This window comes from Leopardus geoffroyi, chromosome D4 (genome assembly GCF_018350155.1).
Source record: "Leopardus geoffroyi isolate Oge1 chromosome D4, O.geoffroyi_Oge1_pat1.0, whole genome shotgun sequence".
Lineage (NCBI taxonomy): Eukaryota > Metazoa > Chordata > Mammalia > Carnivora > Felidae > Leopardus > Leopardus geoffroyi.
The window spans coordinates 59,375,705-59,396,323 of record NC_059342.1 but is presented as its reverse complement, the minus strand read 5'-3'; the positions used below and the strand labels follow the sequence as shown (position 1 = coordinate 59,396,323).

The 20,619-nt window shown below is 40.7% G+C and overlaps 1 protein-coding gene across 9 annotated transcripts in view; it reads right to left on the bottom strand.

Moving 5' to 3' along the window:
* The window catches only part of FRMPD1 (FERM and PDZ domain containing 1), a 143,576-nt gene that overhangs the window by 21,714 nt on the left and 101,243 nt on the right, over nt 1-20,619 (bottom strand). For 7 of the 9 annotated variants that reach the window (XM_045469100.1, XM_045469097.1, XM_045469096.1 and 4 more), the window contains 5 exons: nt 16,357-16,514; nt 15,366-15,468; nt 12,448-12,493; nt 4,128-4,262; nt 2,554-2,661 (listed from right to left, as the gene is read on the bottom strand). In XM_045469100.1, coding sequence (XP_045325056.1) covers nt 2,554-2,661; nt 4,128-4,262; nt 12,448-12,493; nt 15,366-15,468; nt 16,357-16,514 — 550 coding nt within the window. Of the gene's footprint in view, nt 1-2,553; nt 2,662-4,127; nt 4,263-12,447; nt 12,494-15,365; nt 15,469-16,356; nt 16,515-20,342; nt 20,511-20,619 lie in introns of all 9 variants that reach the window. The other 2 variants (XM_045469102.1, XM_045469103.1) reach the window with 2 other exon arrangements.

The following is a 20,619-nucleotide window of genomic DNA, read 5'->3' as shown; positions in this document are numbered from 1 at the left end:
TTATTTGTTAAAATTTTTTTTAACGTTTATTCATTTTTGAGAGAGAGAGAGAGCATGAGAGGGTAAGGGGCAGACAGAGAGAGGGAGACACAGAATCTGAAGCAGGCTCCAGGCTCTGAGCTGTTAGCACAGAGCCCGACGCGGGGCTTGAACCCACAGACTGGACTGCAAGATCATGACCTGAGCTGAAGTCAGACACTTAACCAAATGAGCCACCCAGGCATCCCTAATTTTTTTCTATTTTAAATATCAGTACTATAGATATCTTTAAACACATGAATTTTAATTTAAATTATTTTATAGACTAAATTAATAGCAATGTGAACCTTTGGCCACTTTTTATGGCATTCATTATGCTTTGTTTTTTCCCCCACACAAAAAAGATGAAACCAATGTACAAAGCTACCAATTAGTGCATGACTGTGGCTACTTTCTCAGCATCAGGACTTCCATTTTTTTTTCTTTATTTGTCAAACCTGTCCACACCTGGTCTTAACTGTTAGCAAAGTTAAGCATTTTGCAAATGTTAGCTTACTATTTAAAATTTTTCTCGTGTCTTATGCTGCTTTCCGGAGGAAAGGTTAACAACCAATTTTGTCATCTTTTAAACATTTGAAAGGATGAGTAGGTAGGTCACAGTGATGAACTCTCACTGGTTTTGCTATCTCTGCCTTACGTGGCTGATACAGAAACTTGGTGCTCTGACCCACAAGTATCCCCGGAGACACCTTTTTAGAACCCTCTTTCTCTAAACTCCCGCCCTTACCAAAATTCTGAACCAGTTTTTGTAGGCAGTTCAGGTCAAACCTGTCTGTACCTGGTCTTCTCACAATACCAGCAAGCCGGGAATGGGAGCCATTTTAACACAGGATCCAGGTGATCGGGTTCACATCCGCAGAACCTTTATTCTCTACCTGTCCTGTGAACTGGTTCTAGCCCCTACTTCTCATCACTGTGTATTACTCCTAAAAATACACACTGAATCTAAATTTAATTTGCTAGAGAGGTTCAATCCAATTCCACCAGCATGGACACACAGAGGGGCACCTGGATGGCTCAGTCGGTTAAGTGCCTGACTTCAGTTCAGGTCATGATCTCACTGCTCGTGAGTTTGAGTCCCGCATCAGGCTCTGGGGCCACAGCTCAGAGCCTGGAGCCTGCTTCGGATTCTGTGTCTCCTTCTCTCTGCCCCTCCTCCACTCATGCTCTGTCTCTCTTTCTCTCAAAAATAAACATTATAAAATTTTTTTAAAAACCACACACACAGAGATAAAAAATGGCTGCGTGACAGGATCTCAGGACTTTTCTAATGCATGAAGCCTCTCACTGGCCCCTTCATGAACAAATCCACCTTCCACTCTCAGGTCTAATGAAGGTGTGGTCTGTTAAGTAGCAGGCAAGGTAGAAAATAAGTGTTCTGCAGAGGTGAACCAGTTCACCCGGAACCCTTTGTTAAAATGGCCACCCCTCTCCATGAGCAGGTCTCTATGGCGAGAAGACCAGAAAAGGACAAGCTCTGACTTGAAAGTTTCAAAATCTAATATTGATTGCTGAATGCAGAATGGCAATAGTTTCAGGCCATTGGGAAGAAAATGTGTAAACTATGAATAAGTCTTTTGTCCAACAGCCCACATTAAAAACATAAACTCCACCAATATTTTTCCTTTACAAATTTGTCCTCCCCTAATCCTGGATCTCTCCGTATCAAAAAGGACTAGATGGGGGGCGCCTGGGTGGCTCAGTCGGTTAAGCGGCCGACTTCGGCTCAGGTCATGATCTCACGGTCCATGAGTTCAAGCCCCGCGTCGGGCTCTGTGCTGACAGCTCAGAGCCTGGAGCCTGCTTCGGATTCTGTGTCTCCCTCTCTCTCTGACCCTCCCCCGTTCATGCTCTGTCTCTCTCTGTCTCAAAAATAAATAAATGTTAAAAAAAAAAAACTTAAAAAAAAAAAAAAAAGGACTAGATGGTATGTTAGAATGGAAAATAAAAGGACTGAAGTCACACAGACCTGGGCTCTTATATCTTCTTGCTATGTGATCTGAGAGGTTAATTGTCTTAAACTCTCTCAGCTTCTGCTTCCTCTTGTGTCAAAATACCTCCCTTGCAGGGTATTGTGATGACCAAGGATTATGTATCCAAAAAGTTTAGATTCACATAATAGAAGTTAAACACATAATGGGCTCTTGGGGGAAAAGAAAGCCAATCAATCCCCACCACTGCCATCACTACTATCAATATCAACCTTTAGAGGGAACACTAAGTTTGAAGGTTCAAAATAAGAAATTAGTATTTGCAATCTGTTGACATTTCATGGGCAAGAGAATGGAGTCACAGAACAAAAGAAAGCCACACCCAGTGCTTCTCTCCCTGGCTCTCCCTGTCCGTGGTCTGCAGGCATCTTACTGAGGGTGCTCAGAACCTCTAGCAAACCCACTGCACTCCCCTGGTATCCTCTCTGGGCTGCAAGATTCCAGAGTCTCAAGGAGGTAGGTGCCAGGAGGTAGCTCACCAGCTTCATGCAGAGTAATTTCAACCCCCTAACTAGTGACGCACCTGGCTGTGTCCACTGACAAGCACTTCCTCAGCAAAGTGCACTTTCACAGGGTTGGTCTTTAGCCGAGCTCTCTTCTCCTCAGTCAGGAAGGATGACTTGGGGACTCCCTGCAAAACATTAACATGACACATTTTAGAACAGGACTTTTGTAAAAGTCATTACACGTCTTCTCATTTCTTAAAAACAAAAGCAAAACCTCTGACAGCTGTTGAGGACTCAATGAAAACCCACAGAGAAGGACAGCATCTCACCAAAGAACTCTTTTCATAAAGTCTATGGATCCCAACCCAGACAATGTTCGTATGTGTCTGAGAACAGTTGAAGATTCAGTATGGTGGTGAAATGGTTGTGTATGACAAAGACAAGAAATGGCCTGCGAACAAGAAGACTCAAGTTCTGCTACTCAACAGTTGTAAGACCTAACTCAAACACAAATTATTATGGGAGAAAACCAGTTCTCTGTGTGTAAAATAAGACAAAATAACTCTGTGTGACTTTGGCCAAGTTATCGCTCCTCTTTGGTCTTTAGTCTTCCTATGTACAATGTTAGAGTTGGGTCCAAAAACCTCCAGGGCTCCCTGAAGCTCTGACCCTTGTGATTTATCCTTGGCCCCTCTTTGCTCTTCTCATCTTTTGGGTGGTGCCCTCTTTCCCCAGAAGTAGAAAGAGTCATCACAGTTTGGTATGAGTATGTAATTAAGCCTCTGGCTAGATTGTATCAGGTTAAACTGTGACACAATGAACAGCAACTTGTATGACCTAGACCAACAGGATGTGATGTTCCTGGATGGAATCCTGCTGTGTTATTCCCAGCCTCGCATGCTGTGTTTCCTTGGTCTGGATAGTCCTTTAGGCCAGACTCTAGAATGTTTCCCTGTGTTACGAGTTTCAAGATGGAGCTCTGGACCACATATTGTGTAGCTGCGGGAAAAGAGATATCACAGCAACCAGAGAAACTACTGGAGACAATGCTCATAACCTCAGATATCAACAGACCAATGCCATTAAGTACATGAAGTGAAGAAGTGACCCTGAAGTTTGATATTATAGGTAACTAGAGCCTTGGAATAATAGGGTTCATGACTATGATTCAGTATCTCAAATATATAGTTTTTAAAAAAATTTAGTAAAAGGAGAAGGGGAAATAGCAATGTTCCCAGGGAAGAGGTAAACCTGTGTGGTGATCCCTCAACTCCAGAAATTACTTAACCTTGATTTGCTTTCTTCTTCAAGCAGAATGATTTTCCAATCAGAAGAGACAGAAGAAGGGGAAAAAGAAAGTTACAACCCAAAATTGGTGATAAAACTATCAGACTTCTTTGAATGAGTTCAAGACACCTGTACCAGTGAAGCTAGGGGATGAGAGACTTGGTATCATCCACAAAAGAGAAAACAGAAAAAAATATTAGGAGACTAAAGCTGGTTAATTATCAAATTTCCCAGAAAATGAACATGGAAGATTAAGGAAAACACAGATTGGTAAAGTTTGTTATTATTTCTTGGCAAAATCCAAGATAAGAGGTGGTCAGAGAGCTTTTTAGTCATTGATCACTAGTAACCAATATGGTGTTACCAAGAATAAGTCAGAGCCAACCAAGTTCATTTTTCTTTTGAAGATGGGATTCCAGATTGATAAGGCAGGGTCCTGTGGATATAGTAGTAATCCTTCATTCTTGCAAAATGTTTGGTAAGGTCTCCTATAATCCCCCTGTAAAGAAGGCCAGATGCAGAGCCATTAGGAGGATTCAAAACTAGTTGACGTGTTCTCAAAATTGTCCTGATATTTTAACTAAGCAACTCAGGCTCCCTTTGGCTCAGTCTCCATTAATGATGTTTATCAATGCCTTGGATGAAATCAGAGAAAGTGTACTTACCAAACCTGTGAATGAAACAGAGCTACAAGGTGTCATCAGATATCAGGCAGCAGAAATTTGGGAGGAAAGATGAAAAAACAGGAAATCTAAAAGAGATGTGTGGGAAACTTGAGGAGCAGGTGCCGCTATGGGCCAGAGGCCAAAAAATCACGAAGAACAAACACAAGAGGGTACAAGAAGGGCTTGACAGCCCTGATGTCCAGAGCTGAAGGGAACAGAGTAAAGTGACGGGTTAAAGTGACAGGTAAAACCATCACTGCCCTAAGATTCAAAGGAATGAGAAATCAGGGGCAAAACAGGGGCCGGGGGGGAAGATGCAGAGAGAAAAAGAATCCATGGCGGGGCGGGACAACTGTTATCATCTTCCACCTTGGAGACAGCAATCCTGCAAGAGTAAAGTCCAGAGCTGGATCAGAAAAGAAAATCAACTGGCTGGGTAATGGAGGAAGTCAGAGAAGCGTGGGAAGAGGTGGATCCCTGGCAGGAAGTGAGAATGAGTACAGCTGATGACAGCATTCCAGTTCTGTAATTTCTGGATGGTACAACCTCAGCGTGCCAGAACACTGGGCCAAAACAACATGATTTGACAGGAATTGATGTGAAATGTGGCACTGAGGATCAAAAAAATCAATTGCACAGCATGGGATGGGGGCTTGGAAGCTATTCATTTGAAAACCAGCCTTAGTTTTTGGTCAACCATAAGGTTCACCCAAGCCAAGAGTGTGACTGGGCCTACTAAAATCTTAACCCAATCTTGGGCTTCACAAGTGTATTTGGTGCATGTTGGAAATACACTCTCTGTTCCCTGGGTACTCTCACCAGTTGAACGTAGGTGGAGCTGTATTCCTTTCTGGGTGCCATGGTTTGGGAAGACCACCATAAAAATTGGAATCTGTGCAGAAAGCTATCAGAAAAGTGAGAATTCAGAGAAGCATCTTACGATGAAGAGTTGATGGAACAGTGTTTAGCCTGGATAAGAGAAGGCCACAATTCCAAATCTTCACCAATTTATTTCTTACAAAGTAGATGTGCCCTGACTACCACTAGTTGGGGGCAGTCACAGGGAAGAAGGGACTCTCTCACATTCAGAACCACTCAACCATGAAACTAGCTGCCTTGAGAAAGGATACACACTCTGTCACAAAAAAAAAAAAAAAAAAAAAAAAAAAAAATGGAGCCAACCAGGCTCCATACCATCAGGACTGAGCCTGACTTGGGGCTCAAACTCAAAAACTGTAAGATCATGACCAGAACCAAAATCAAGAGTCGGACACACTCGACTGACTAAATCACCCAGGCACCCCTCCCCCAAAATTCTATGTTTTAGAGAAGCAGTAATTAAAATTCCAACTTTGAATTTTATTTATTCTTTTAAAGATTTTTTAAGTAATCTCTACACACAATGTGGGGCTCAAACTCACAATCCAAGATCAAGGGTCGCATGTTCCACCAACTAAGCCAGCCAGGCATGCCCCAACTTTGGATTTTATCATTCCTAATCAATTTCAAGTCATTTGAGAACTCTAAGAATCCGCTATGGCAAAGATGAGCATCCTTGCTGAAGTAAGACATATATGATCATTTGTCTTATGATCATATAACTCCTGGCAAGAGGCCTGAATGGGCTAGATAATACTCAGGGCATTTCTCAGGGTATGGGCCAATGTCAGCTTTTCCTGCAGGACCTGTGAAGCACAACATTCACATCCTCCTCTTCTTGGAAACCTCATGGGAATCTCAGGAGTGGTACTGTAACACATTAATTTTCCTCTCCCTACACTCCATTTTTAAGAGGATGCAACTATAATCTATTTCCTTTTTTTCTTTTTTAATTTTTTTAACGTTTTATTTATTTTCAAGAAGGGGGGGGCCAAGGAGGGGCAGAGAAAGAGGGAGACACAATCTGAAGCAGGCTCCACACTCTGAGCTGTCAGCATAGAGCCCAATGTGGGGCTTGAACTCACAAACGTGAAATCAGGACCTCAGCCGAAGTCAGATGCTTAAGGGACTGAGCCACCCAGGCACCCCTCTATTTCCTTCTTATTGACTTAACAAGTGTTATCTTTTGCTTTCATTTCTTGAAAACAGCAGGAAAAAAAACCCATCTAATTAAGTTTAAGATGTTCTCCATTGAGATGCTAATCAGCTAAATAAAAAGAATCTCTTAACACCTGTACAACCATTTATACTGATTAGCTTTCAGTGTACTTTTTTTAATACATTGGTTTCACATTATTTCATAGACAAATTCTTAGAAGAATCTCCATTTATTTGTTCACAAAAGCACTTGGTCCGTCATATTTATGGCAAACATCTTAATCCTATATAGGTTGCTTTTTCCCTATTCTATTTCCAAGAAATAAAAACAAAAGACAATGCTTGTCAAAAATGAGAAAAGACCACAATTTCTTTGCTTTGTGTTGTGAAGTTTTGGGGTCATAGAAATTTAATTTTTTTCACATAATCAAATAGCTGCTTGTTCCATTGTGCTTCCTCCCACTCCCCATATACTTAGGAATTCTTTCCACAACCTACGACCAGATAGACACCCAACCATATTGTCTACATTTCTGTGTTTTTTTTATATTTAATTATTATTACATCAAATGATGTGCCATGAGACTTTATTTTTTTCAAATGCTTAAGGAAACGTCTTAGCTTGATTTCATGAATGATCATCTTTTCTCCCACTGATTTGGGATGCCATATTTACCACATACTAAATTCTTATATCAATACCTATTCTAGGACTTTCTATTGGATTACACTGACATGTTCAACATTTTATCAATATCTTGTTTAATTATTTTAGCCTTATTAGTTTTAAAATCTGCTACATCAAGGCTATCCTCATTACTTTTTTTTTAAAGATATTTATTTATTTAGATTCAGGTTAGTTAACATACAATGTAGTATTAGTTTCAAGAGTAGAACCCAGTGATTCATCACTTACATATAACACCTGGGCTCATCCCAATAAGTGCCCTCCTTAATACCCATCACTCATTTAGCTCATCCCCCCACTGATTCCCCTCCAGCAACCTTCAGTTTGTTCTCTGTAATTTAAGAGTCTTTTATGGTTTGCCTCCCTCTCTGTTTTTATCTTATTTTTCCTTCTCTTCTCCTATGTTCATCTTAAATTCCACATGAGTGAAATCATATGATATTTGTCTTTCTCTGATGGACTTATTTTGCTTAGCATAAATACACTCTAGTTCTATCCATGTTGTTGCAAATGGAAATATTTCATTCTTTTTGATTGCTGAGTGGTATTCCATTGTGTGTATGTATGAGTGTGTGTGTGTATACACACAGTCACACACACCACATCTTTTTAAGTTTATTTATTTATTTAATGTTTATTCATTTTTGAGAGAGAGAGAGACAGACAGACAGAGTGTGAGCAGGGGAGGGGCAGAGAGAGAGGGAAACACAGAATCTGAAACAGGCTCCAAGCTGTCAGCACAGAGCCTGATGCAGGCTCAAACTCATGAACTAGTAAGATCATGACTTGAGCCAAAGTCAGATGCTCAACCAACTGAGCCACCCAGGTGCCCCTTAAGTTAATTTATTTATTTTGAGAGAGAGAGAGGGAGAGGGAGGATCCAAAGCAGGGTCCATGCTGACAGCATGGAGCCAGACACAGGGCTCAAACTCATGAACTGTGAGGTCATGACCTGAGCTGAAATCAAGAGTCGGATGCTTAACCAACTGAGTCATCCAGGTGCCCCCTATACCACATCTTCTTTATCTATTCATTAGTCAATGGATATTTGGGCTCTTTCCATAATTTGGCTATTGTTGATACTGCTGCTATAAACACTGGGGTGCATGTGTCCCTTGGAATCAGCATTTTTGTACCCTTTGGAAAAATAGCTAGTAGTGCAAGTGCTGGGTCATAGGGTAGTTTTATTTTTAACTTTTTGAGGAACCTCCACACTGTCTCCCGAGTGGCTGCACAAGTTCACATTCCCACCAACAGTACAAAAGGGTTCCCCTTTCTCTGCATCCTCGCCAACATCTATTGTTTCCTGAGTTTTCACCATTCTGACAGGTGTGAGGTAGTATCTTGTTGTGGTTTTGATCTGTATTTCTCTGACGATGGGTGATGTTGAGCATCTTTTCATGTGTCTGTTAGCCATCTGGATGTCTTCTTTGGAAAAGTGTCTTTTCATGTCTTCTGTCCATTTCTTCACTGGATTGTTTTCTGGATGTTGAGTTTAATAAGTTCTTTATAGATTTTGGATACTCTTTATCTGATATGTCATTTGCAAATATATTTTCCCATTCTGTCAGTTGCCTTTTAGTTTTACTGATTGTTTTCTTTGTTGTGCAAAAGGTTTTTATCTTGATGAGATACCAACAGTTCATTTTTGGTTTTGTTTCCCTTGCCTCTGGAGACGTGTCTAGTAAGAAATTGTTACTACTGAAGTCAAAGAGGTTGTTGCCTGTGTTCTCCCCTAGGATTTTGATGGTTTCCTATCTCACATCTAGGTCTTTCATTCATTTTGAATTTATTTTTCTGTATGGTGTAAGAAAGTGGTCAAGTTTCATTCTTCTGCATGTTGCTGTCCAGTTTTCCCAGCACCATTTGTTAAAGAGATTGTCTTTTTTTCCATTGGGTACTCTTTCCTGCTTTGTCAAAAATGTGCCATACATTTATAAGTCCATTTCTGGGTTCTTTATTCTGTTCCATTAATCTATGTGTTTGTTTTTGTGCCAGTACCATACTGTCTTGATGATTACAGCTTTGTAATACAGCTTAAAGTCCCGAATTGTGATGCCTCCTGCTTTGGTTTTCTTTTCCAAGATTGCATTGGCTATTTGGGGTCTTTTCTGGTTCCATACAAATTTTAGGATTGTTTGTTCTAGCTCTGTGAAGAATGCTGGTGTTATTTTGATAGGAATTGCATTGAATGTGTAAATTACTTTGGGTAGTATCGACATTTTAACAATATTTGTTCTTCCAATCCATGAGCATGGAAATGTTTTTCTTTGTGTCTTCTTCAGTTTATTTCATAAACTTTCTATAGTTTTCAGTGTACAGATTTTACCTCTTTGGATAGGTTTATTCCTAGGTATTTTACGATTTTTAGTGCAATTGTAAATGGAATTGATTCCTTGATTTCTCTTTCTGCTACTTCAGTATGGAAATGCAACCGATTCTGCAACTTTGCTGAATTCATGTATCGGTTCTAGTGGTTTCTGGTAGAATCCTTTGGGTTTTGCATGTAGAGTATCATGTCATCTGTGAAGAGTGAAAGCTTGACTTCTTCTTTGCCAATTTGGATGCCTTTTATTTCTTTTTGTTGTCTGATTGCTGAGGTTAGGACTTCCAGTACTATATTGAGGAACAGTGATGAGAGTTGACATCCCTGTCATGTTCCTGGCCTTAGGGGAAAAGTTCTCAGTTTTTCCGCATTGAGGATGATATTAGCTGTGGGCCTTTCATATATGACTTTTATAATGTTGAGGTATGTTACTTCTGTACCTACTTTCTTGAGGGTTTTTATCAAGAAAGGATGCTATATTTTGTCAAATGCTTTTCTTGCATCTATAAAAAGATCTTCTTGATGCGTCTCACTTTGATAAACTGTCAAAATCCAAGTACAAGTCCCATGGGGAGTTTGAATTCACATTAAGAATATACATTAATATGAGATGGGAATGAAAGCTGGTGCAGCCACTCTAGAAAACAGTATGGAGGTTCCTCAAAAAACTAAAAATAGAACTACCCTACGACCCAGCAATTGCACTACTAGGCATTTATCCACGGGATACGGGTGTGCTGTTTTGAAGGGACACATGCACCCCCATGTTTATAGCAGCACTATCAACAATAGCCAAAGTATGGGAAGAGCCCAAATGTCCATCGATGGATGAATGGATAAAGAAGATGTGGTATATAGATACAATGGAATATTACTCGGCAACCAAAAAGAATGAAATCTTGCCATTTGCAACTACGTGGATGGAACTGGAGGGTATTGTGCTAAGTGAAATTAGTCAGAGAAAGACAAAAATCATATGACTTCACTTATATGAGGACTTTAAGAGACAAAACAGAGGAACATAAGGAAAAGGAGACAAAAATAATATAAAAACAGGGAGGGGGACAAAACAGAAGAGACTCATAAATATGGAGAACAAACTGAAGGTTACTGGAAGGGTTGTGGGAGGGGGGATGGGCTAAATGGGTAAGGGGCATTAAGGAATCTACTCCTGAAATCATTGTTGCACTATATGATAATTCGGATGTAAATTATTTTTAAAAAATTAAAATTAAAAAATTAAAAAAAAAAAAAAAGGACACTTGCTGGGATGAGCACTAGGTGTTATACATAGGGGATGAATCACTGGATTCTACTCCTGAAATCATTATTGCACTGTATGCTAACTTGGAAAGAAATTTATAAATAAATACATACGTACATACTATTTATTATATATAAAAGAATATACATTGAGAATAACCAAGGTATTCATAATAGTCTTCCCATGAAAGAACATGGTATGTATCTCTTTTTATGTTAAAAATTTTTTTTTACATTCTTCAAAATATTCTACTTTTCTTCACATTGGCCCATCTATTTCTTTTCCTTAAAGTTTTCCTATTTTCTTAGTTTTTTCCCTTAACAAACTAGCTCTTGGATTTACTTATCAAACTTACAATTTTTGTTTTCCAAAGCATCATTTAGATTTTTGTTGTTTCTTTATTCTGCTTTATGTTTGTTTTATTAGTTGTTTCTTCCAACTTCTTTCACTGAATTTTCACTTGACCAATTTCCTTATTAAATCATAAAATCACCTAAGGCCATAAATTTTACCCCGTGTATAGTTTCAACTGCACATAAATTGTTAAAAGCAGACTTCTAGTTTTAAATTTTCTCCTAACTGGGGTGCCTGGGTGGCTCAGACGGTTGAACATCCAACTTCGGTTCAGGTTATGATCTCACAGTTCATGGGTGTGAGCCCCGTGTCGGGCTCTGTGCTGACAGCTTGGAGCCTGGAGGCTGCACTGGATTCTGTGTCTCCCTCTCTCTCTCCGTCCCTCCTCAGTTCGTGCTCGCTCTCTCTCTCTCTCAAAAATAAATAAACAAAAATTTGCTTTCTCCTAACTAGTCTAGAACGGTATGGTTTTGCTTTTCTGCTTGACTTGAGAGACTGCATTCATATTTCTGAATGGCTGGATAGTTTTAATTAAGTTGTTGATAGTTATTAATTCCTATTTTATTATATTTGGAAGAGATATATAGTTTGTTATTTGGGTAATTTATTGAGTTTCTTTGATAGCATAGTATGTGGTCAATTAGGTTAGATTATTAAATGCTCATTGAAATTCCCCATGCCCCTATTTATTTTTTTGTCTTTATGTGGCCAAGGCTAAGGGGTATATATTGAAGTCACTCCAGATGAGAGTTTTCTGTCATCTTTTCCTCCTTGGTAGTTCTTCCTCTTATGACTTGATTATATACTTTTTCCTGTCACAGATAAAGGGCTCCTTGGCCTCTGGTGTTTAGGATTGCCACTTCCTCCCAGTCCATTGTCTATGCCACCCCTTGTCTTGTGATGAGCTTCAGAGCTGATGACACACTTTCATATCCAACACCTCACTTGTCCTCATAACAATGGATTAGAGAAACAAGACAATTATTGTCATCACCACTGTTTTACAAAAATGCCAACTGAAACTTAATGACTTGCCCAAAGTCGCAACACACTACACTTATCTTGAAACTTGTCGTTTGGTACACTTATCATCATCCCACTTTGTGTAATCATGGATCTGTCTCCTTAGCTGGACCACAAGTTCTGGAAACCTGGACCCATATCTGTTTCCTCCACAACACTGATGCGTTGGCTGTCTTCGGGCAACGTTGAGTGCCTGCCTGCCCACTGCCTGGCCACTGTCCCTTATGCCATTGCCTTCCCTATTCATTCTCTGAAGGATATCCCACTGTGGGTTGGGATCTTGGGGATGAAAAGAATAAAACTAACGTGATGTAGCAAGAGATTTACCGATGTGCAGCGAACAACTGTGATTGAAAGAGAGTCTTCAGCTTCCCTGAAAAAAAAAAAAATAAAGAATGATAAAACATTTCCTCATTCTGGGTGCTGTGTGTATGTGTGTGTATGTGTCTGTGCATGTGTGTGTGTACACACGCTCACACCAAGGTCAAAAAGACTGGCAGAAGTATAAACCAGCCTCTTTTGCCTCAGCATCTTTGGCTCAGCAACCCTAAGAAAGACGTTGAGAAAAGCAATGTTCTGCAAACGAACTGAAGCTGTCCCAGAATACTCCTCCCACCTTGAGGGAATCTTCAAATTTCCGCCTCTACCATCTAGTCTATACCTACAGCCACATAATTAAGTCACTTAGGTTTAATTTAGTCTATATGATGGGGAACTCATATAGTTGATATGACCATTAGCTAGGTTTATGTCAAAAAAAAAAACTTTTAAGAGAAAACATAGCAATAACACAGATAACTCAGGTTGTTTTTTCAAACAACTTAGGCTAAACATTTCACTAAAATTGAATGAATGAATGAATGAATGAATGAATGAATATGTATTTCACAGAAATCAGATAAAAGCCAATCAGTTTGTGGTGCTTGGGCACACAAGGTCAGTGTAATGAGCCGAATCACATATCAAGATACTATACATTTCTGTCTTGTTATTATGTCTTAGATTCCAAAAATGATAAAAGTCAACCAGACAACGGCCTAACTTCCATCTTGTATTAGAGGACAGAACTGGAAATCAATCCATATTTTCCTTTTTCTTTGCCATTGCTACATAGAGAAGCCATTTGCAAAATAATTTCATTTGACTTCTTGCAATATGAGCATTTAGGCCAATTGCTGCTGGTGTGTTCCTTCCTCAAATGGGTAAAATCAACCTGCAGCTGTGTCTGGGGATTGCCTCATTTCCATTTTCCATAAGAGCAGGCCTTTCCCGAGACAATCTACCATGAACCAAGGTCCAAGTGCTCTCAAAAGGACATTCAGGCCTCACAGATATTTGGAGGGATTAGAGAGGTTTTGTTGTGCCAGTGTTTTGCTTGGATTTTTCCCTTTATAAGTGGCAATGGCACTGGGAACTAAGCTAAAAAATAAAGCAGTCCTGGGATCCCCACATGCAGTGTATGGCAGAGAGCACAGATGGCTCAAGTAACCTCCCTGCTGAGAGGTCTTCGAGGGCTCACCCTTCCAGGAAAAGAGGAACACCTGAACTTGCTGTGTCAGCGTTGGAGACCCTCCACCATGTGGGCCTTGCTTCCCAAAAGCTTCCTTTAGGTATCTGGTGTCTTAGGCAAACTGACCTGTTCAGCATCCCCGCCCCCACTCCTCACCCAGCGGTTCCTGCTTATCACTCCTTTGCCTGGATTGACCTCCACCTCCATCCACCTTTCAAGACCAAATTCTACCCAGCATTAAAGGTACAGCTGAATTACTTCTGGACTCCTCTGTTTTCTCAGACCGACACTTCCCCCCAAGTTGGAAGAATCTGTAGCTTTTACAACCCCTTTCCTGTGCTCCTCTTGACCCACTGTCTGCCCTCAACCTCACAGGGGTGAGCGTGAGGCACTTCCGCACTACCAGCCTGCAGGTGTCTGGGGAGCGGACCCTTTGCCCCACCAGGCTCTTTGCCCAGAGAAGGTGCTCAGTAAACAGACTGCGTTCAATGTTACCTAACCACCCAAATGCCAGTCTACCACTTTAGTTTGACAATAATTTGGCTTGTTAGTCACAGTCTGATCTAGCCTGGCAGAAATATTAGTATCGCTGAAAATCTAAACTTAATTTGTTGGCATTGATCATCTTTGAGAAAATCACCCAATAACTGGGAAAGCACACTTCATGATTTCCATAACCATATGTCATATTCTGGAATGAAATCATCAAATCCTTTCCTGAGGCTGCCCCACCCACTCAATGTATTCTCTGGTCATCCTGAAGCAATATTGGCTTTGGTTGAAAGGCTTCTATTTTCTACAACTTTGATGGATTCTCTATAAATCTTAAGCTGTGTATGCCTGTCTCTCCACAGTGAGACTGCGTGCTTCCTGTATTTTCATTTTCTCTTACTCTGATTTTCTGACTATTACCTATTATTCAGTGTGTGCTGTGCATGATATGCCTTGGGAAATGAAAACCACCCCACTCACAAAAGAGGCATCATCTAACTATCTTCAAGTTCGCTTTCATGGAACTCTATTTCTCATTTCTAATATTTATATTAAAGTCATCAAAACAGTGTCGAAAAATTTGAAAGACAAAGCCCGTAGGTGCCTATGAAATGTCTGTGAGCCCTCTCCTCTTCTGTCACTTACATTCCTCTGTCTTAAAACCGGGGTCAGCAATTGGTGCTAACTATCTTCGCTCGTTCAACTGAGCAGTCACCGTGCACCTGCTCTGAGAGAGATCACGGTCCAGGCAGGAAGTGACGCAGGTCACAACGCCACCAGGGAGAAGGTGGCAGCTGCCAGGTCAGTGAGACTACATATATGCCAACCAGGCTGTGTGTTCAAGGGCATTTAAGAATATTTATCAAAAGGATTAAAGAAGAACTGATAGGTTTAGCTTCAATTTAGTTCGATCTTTGGCATATGTCACAACAACCCTAGAAATCCTTACTGGGTAGCGTCCACGTGTTATTCATAATTACCTTCCCTGCAGTGCCTGGCACAGTGTCTAGCATAGCAGGGGGGTCATAAATACAGCACCCTGTGTCCCTCTGTCACTTCTCTAGGCAGATGAAGGGGAGCATGGTGTAACCGAATTCTAAGATGAGGCAGCTACTGCCACTTTAAAGGAGCCTGGTCCCTATTAAAACCACGAGGAGATCAATTATGTCATTCCTGTCCTGTCACCCGTCTTTGCTCTGTGATCATCTGTGTAACTCTGGGGATAATGGAGGCAATTTAGTACCTCAGTATATCGGCTGCTCGTTCACAGGAAAGACTTTCGGCAGGCTCGTTGTTCATTTGGAGGATCTGATCACCAGGGAAAAGCTTGCCGTGAGCAGAACCTCCTGTTGGACAGAGAAGAAGTAATTGGTGTTCATGCCAGGAGGGCCCAGACCCCAGGTGTCACAGCAGCACAACTGAATGGCAGGCTGATCCAGTCCCCAGGGCACCAGCTCACTCCCCGTGCCTCCAAACCCCTCAGCCAGCTTTGGGCTCGCATGAGTCTGTTTCCCTATTTACAAAATGTGGATAATATACCTACCACCCATCACCTTCAAGGGATATTAGGAGACTGTCCTGGGAAAGAAAACTAGCAGAAACCCCCTGAATCAACAGGGCTGGCAAGTGAATCTATTACATTCACCTCTAAAAAACTATGTGATGTGTGTGTGTGTGCTCGCGCACATATGCGTGTATATGTAAACCAAAATTAGATTTTAACTAGACCCAGATCTCACATCAATACATAGCTGATGTATGAAAACAAACACTAGACATTTTCAGCCTGTTCTTCTTCACCATGATACAGCCTATATTTTACAAAGACTCAGTGAAAACAAATCAATAATTTCTATTACTCTCTGGCCAGAAACTCTCCCCAGCTTGGAGCATGCAGGGTTTCAGAGAGAAGAGCCAGAGGATCCAAATACTGTCACTGCCCTGAAACTGGCCAGGGAGCCACGGGTGGGCAAAACCCTGGCTGAGGCCACCAGGAGCCTGGGGTTCAGATCAGCAAGTGCACTTGCGGCTTCCTCCCTCCCCACACCAAAGGAAGTTACAAGGCTCTAGACAGAATTAGGTCAGAATTAGATGTGCCCTTTCTAACTTCCTGGGGTAGCATTTTCGAAATTACATTCTAGGACAGAGAGATGGGACGAGATCCAGGACTACTTCTCCCCCCCCCCCCACCCCCAGAAGTCAAACTCCTTTCTTGTTTCCCAGTCAGCCCCTACCTGCTGTGACAGCCACGACTGTGAGGGGTAGGCTCTCGGAAATGTGGAATCCATAGTCCTGGAGGAGGGCGTCTTTGTCTATTTTTACTGTGTGTTTCATAGGGGTGAGGGTCTGGATTGAGATCCCGGGAGGCCCATCGGCTACAGCAACTTTAGCCCTGGAAGAGAAAGAGTTTTACAATTAAAAAAAAAAAAAAAAAAAAAGAGGGGGTGGATTCTAGGTGGTGGTCACAAACTGGGACAGCCCTAGGCATCCTGGAAGAGGAAGATGCAAAGCTGAGCACACCCCAACTCTCCTCGTGACAGAGATCAGGCACAAACACCAGGGGATAAAAACACCCAGTGGAACAGCAGCAGCCTCTAAAAGAGAAGTCATGACATGCTATGGGCACTCAGAGAAGGGGAGAGCAGTTTTAACTTTGCGGAGGAGGGGATCAGGAAAGCATTCGCTACCCACAAGAGGGGGCATTGGAGCTGCACCTTGAGAGATGTTGAGGGTATGTGTACGCAGCCCAGATCCCAGCACACAGAAGATGTTCAATGGCCGCTGCTGCGTGGGTGGATGCCTGGATGCATGGACAGGCATTCCAGGAAGGAGGCAGTGCTTCAGCAGAGGTACAGAAGAGGAAAAACAGCGACCGTGAACAGGATCGAGGAGCCGTTCAGTCTGGATGTCTGATGCTAACTGCATAGATGGATTGTTTCTTTGGTGATTTTGTTTCCTTTTTAGCTTTGAGATGAATTTCACTTCCCTTTCAAATTTGTAAACTGTGAGGATTCCAGGAGGAAATGCCAGCTGGTCTTCAGACTCCCTCTACAGTAATCTTTAAAAACATGTATGTTTTCTATACGTCTAAAAGCAGGTAAGTTGAAAGCTGTGCTTTGTCTCTCTCAAAACCACAAACCAAGTCACAAGCTATTTCTCCTATGTCTGTGGCAAATGATTTTTTCCCCTTTGAGAGTCAGTGGTCCTTTCTGAGGAAGGTCAAATGGTGACGGGATGAGGTGCTTATTATTATTAATAAACAACAGAAATGTGGAGGAGTAACAGTCCCCCCGGGGCTCTGTAGCTAAGCCCTATCATTTATTCTCCTCCATTTACCAAACACTGTCAGAAACTCTGTCTAATGCAACAGGACGTCCCTTATCTGAAAATCACCTGTCATTTATAATGATCTCAAACTTCAACAAGGATCAGGAAATATAACAAAATGGCTTCAGGGTACCAAAATGCATGTGACAACCCCAAGTACAAAGCCTCATGCACCTTATCCACCAAGGAGCTCCTCAGACCCCAGCTTTGAGCTGATTCAGGCTGTCTGAACAGATGATGACCTGACCCCCCACAGCTTAGAAGCAAAGAGGGGATTTCTTCTAGGCAAGCACATGGGTAACACTGAGAAGTGCCAGCAGACAGACCTAACGACAGGGAAGAAACAGAAAACTGGAAATGTATAGTGAATAAATGTATAGTGAATAAAGCCCACAGTTATTCCCGATTAAAAAAAAAACAACAAAAAACCTTTAAAGCTATGAAAGGGCCTTTCCAAATAATAATATACTATACTGAGAGCCAAAAATCAACATTTATGTGCTTTTAAAAAAGCAACAGGAAGGATACCCTAGACACTACTCCCATTAAATGCTGCGGGGGGGAAAAATGCGTGTGATCATTATCAGAGAAGGAAAAACAGTTAGAAGCATCATAAGCACAGGAAATGCAAGGCACCACTTGTTTTTGAACAGATGATAATACCTACAAAATGATCAACAAAGGGAACTGCTGGTGCTAAAAAAGTAAGGTGAGTGGAGTTGCAGGATAAAAAAACACAGCCTCAAAAAGCACTCAATAACTCATTAACACAGATTAGCTGAATGTATATTCGGTGTTAGGCATTCTTTTATTTTTTAAAGATTTTATTTTTAAGTAATTTCTATGACCCAACGTGGGGCTCAAGCCCACAACCCCAAGATCAAGAGTCGCATGCTCCACCAATTGAGCCAGCCAGGCGCCCCTAGGTGCTAGGTATTCTTAATCAGCTGACGTATTGAAGGAAGACACAAGGATTGGGCTAAAGTTATGCTGGATTCCTGGTTGGGAAGGCTAAATATTAAAAAATAAAAATACTGGGGCTCCTGTAAGGCTCTATCAGTTAAGCGTCTGACTTCAGCTCAGGTCATGATCTCACAGTTTGTGGGTTTGAGCTCCGTGTAGGGCAGGCTCTGTGCTGACAGCTCAGAGCCTGGAGCCTGCTTCGGGTTCTGTGTCTCCCTCGCTCTCTGCCCCTCCCCCACTCATGCTCTGTCTCTCTCTCAAAAATAAACATTAAAAAAATTTAACAAAAAATAAAAATATTAAGTTCTAAACAAAAATATAGATTTAATATATCAGTCAAAAATTCTTCCAGAATTAAAAAAAAAAACTTGATAAATTGGTGACGGTACAAGTAGCAGTAACAGCAATGGTGATAATCATTAATAATATTTATTAAGCAAGTACCCGGGAGTGATCCAACATTTTCATAGCTCACTCACCTAACCTTCCCAACAAACCTGTGTGGTGGGTGTAATTATCATCCCTATTTTATGGATAAGGAGACTGAATCTTCCTTTAAGAGACTTTTACTTAAAATCACACAACTGGGAAGGGGGTTCCAAATCGGGGCCCCCTTCTTCAAAGGCTCTGTAGTATAGCTCCCAGTACAGTGCTGGCCAAGTGGGATATAATGCAAGTCGCATATGTAAAACGTAAGGTTTCTAACAGCCTCATGAGAAATGGTGGAAAAAAACAGGTAAAACGAAGTTTGACATATTTTTTATTTAACCCAATATATCCAAAATGCTATCACTTCAACATGTAACCAACAACAACAACAAAATCGATGACATATTTTGCATTCTTTTTCAGATTAAGCCTTCAAAATCCAGTGTGTATTTCATATTTAGAGAGCATATCAGTCCAAACATACTTAAAATTTTCCAATAACTGAATTGTCAGTCTTTATATTTAAATCAAATGCAATATCCAGGCCCTCAGTCACACATAAATACAAATACATTTTAAAAATTGGATAACAAAATAGGAAAACACAAGGAAAACTTTAAGCCATAAAAGCTTGTAATTTCTCCCTCATATAAACAAAAATTGACTCACACTGGATCATAAGACCTAAATATAAGAGCTAAAACTGTGTCACTCTTAGGAGAAAATATAGGAGTAAATCTTTGTGACCTGGATAGGATACCAAAAGTATAAGGGACAATGAATATGCAGATAAACTGAACTTCATCAAAATTAAAAACTTTTGTGTTTCAAAGGGCCCAATTAAGAAAGTGAAAAAACCCACACTGTGGGAGAAAAGATTTGCAAATCATATATTTGATAAGAACCTTGCAGCTAGAATAAAGAATTCTTATAAAGGCAAACAAAAAAGAAAAATAATGAAAAGCGGATGAACAATTTACATGGACATTCTCCAAAGATATACCAACAATGGGTAAGTATGTGAAAAGATGCTTAACATCATTAGCAATTATGGAAACGCAAATCAAAACCTCAAGGAGATACCACTTTTTATACCCACTAGGATGGCCATAACCAAAAAGACAGGTCAAGTGTTGACAAAGATGTGGAGAAAATGGAGCCTTGATATCATCTGGCAGTTCCTCAAAAGACTAAACATTGAACATCATAAGACCCACCAAGGCCACTCCTACATATAACCCTAAGAGAAATGAAAACATATGTCCGTACAAACTCGCATACAAATACTCATAGCAACAATATTCCTAATAGCCCCAAAGTGGAAACAGTCCAAATGTACATCACCTGATGAAATAACAAAGAAAATATTCCCCAGCACAATATTATTTAGCAACAAAATATGAATACATGCTGAAATATGGATGTACTTTGAACACATTATGCTAAGTCAAAGGAGCCAGCCACAAAAACAAACAAACACATACCACGTGACTCCACTTACATGATATATTCAGAATAGGCAAATCTTTAGAGACAAAGTAGTAGTTGCCTAGGGCTGAAAGCAGGAGAATTCTGGAAGGAAATGGGAAGCAACTACTAATATGTATGGAGTTTCTTTTTCGGGTGATAAAAATCTTCCCAAATGGATTGCAGTGACGGTTGTACATTTCTGTGGATGTATTAAAAACCAATGAGTTGTATGCTTTAAGTGGGTGAATTGTAGAGTACACAAATTATATCTCAATAAAGCTGTTGAAAATAAGGTGAATCAGCTTAAA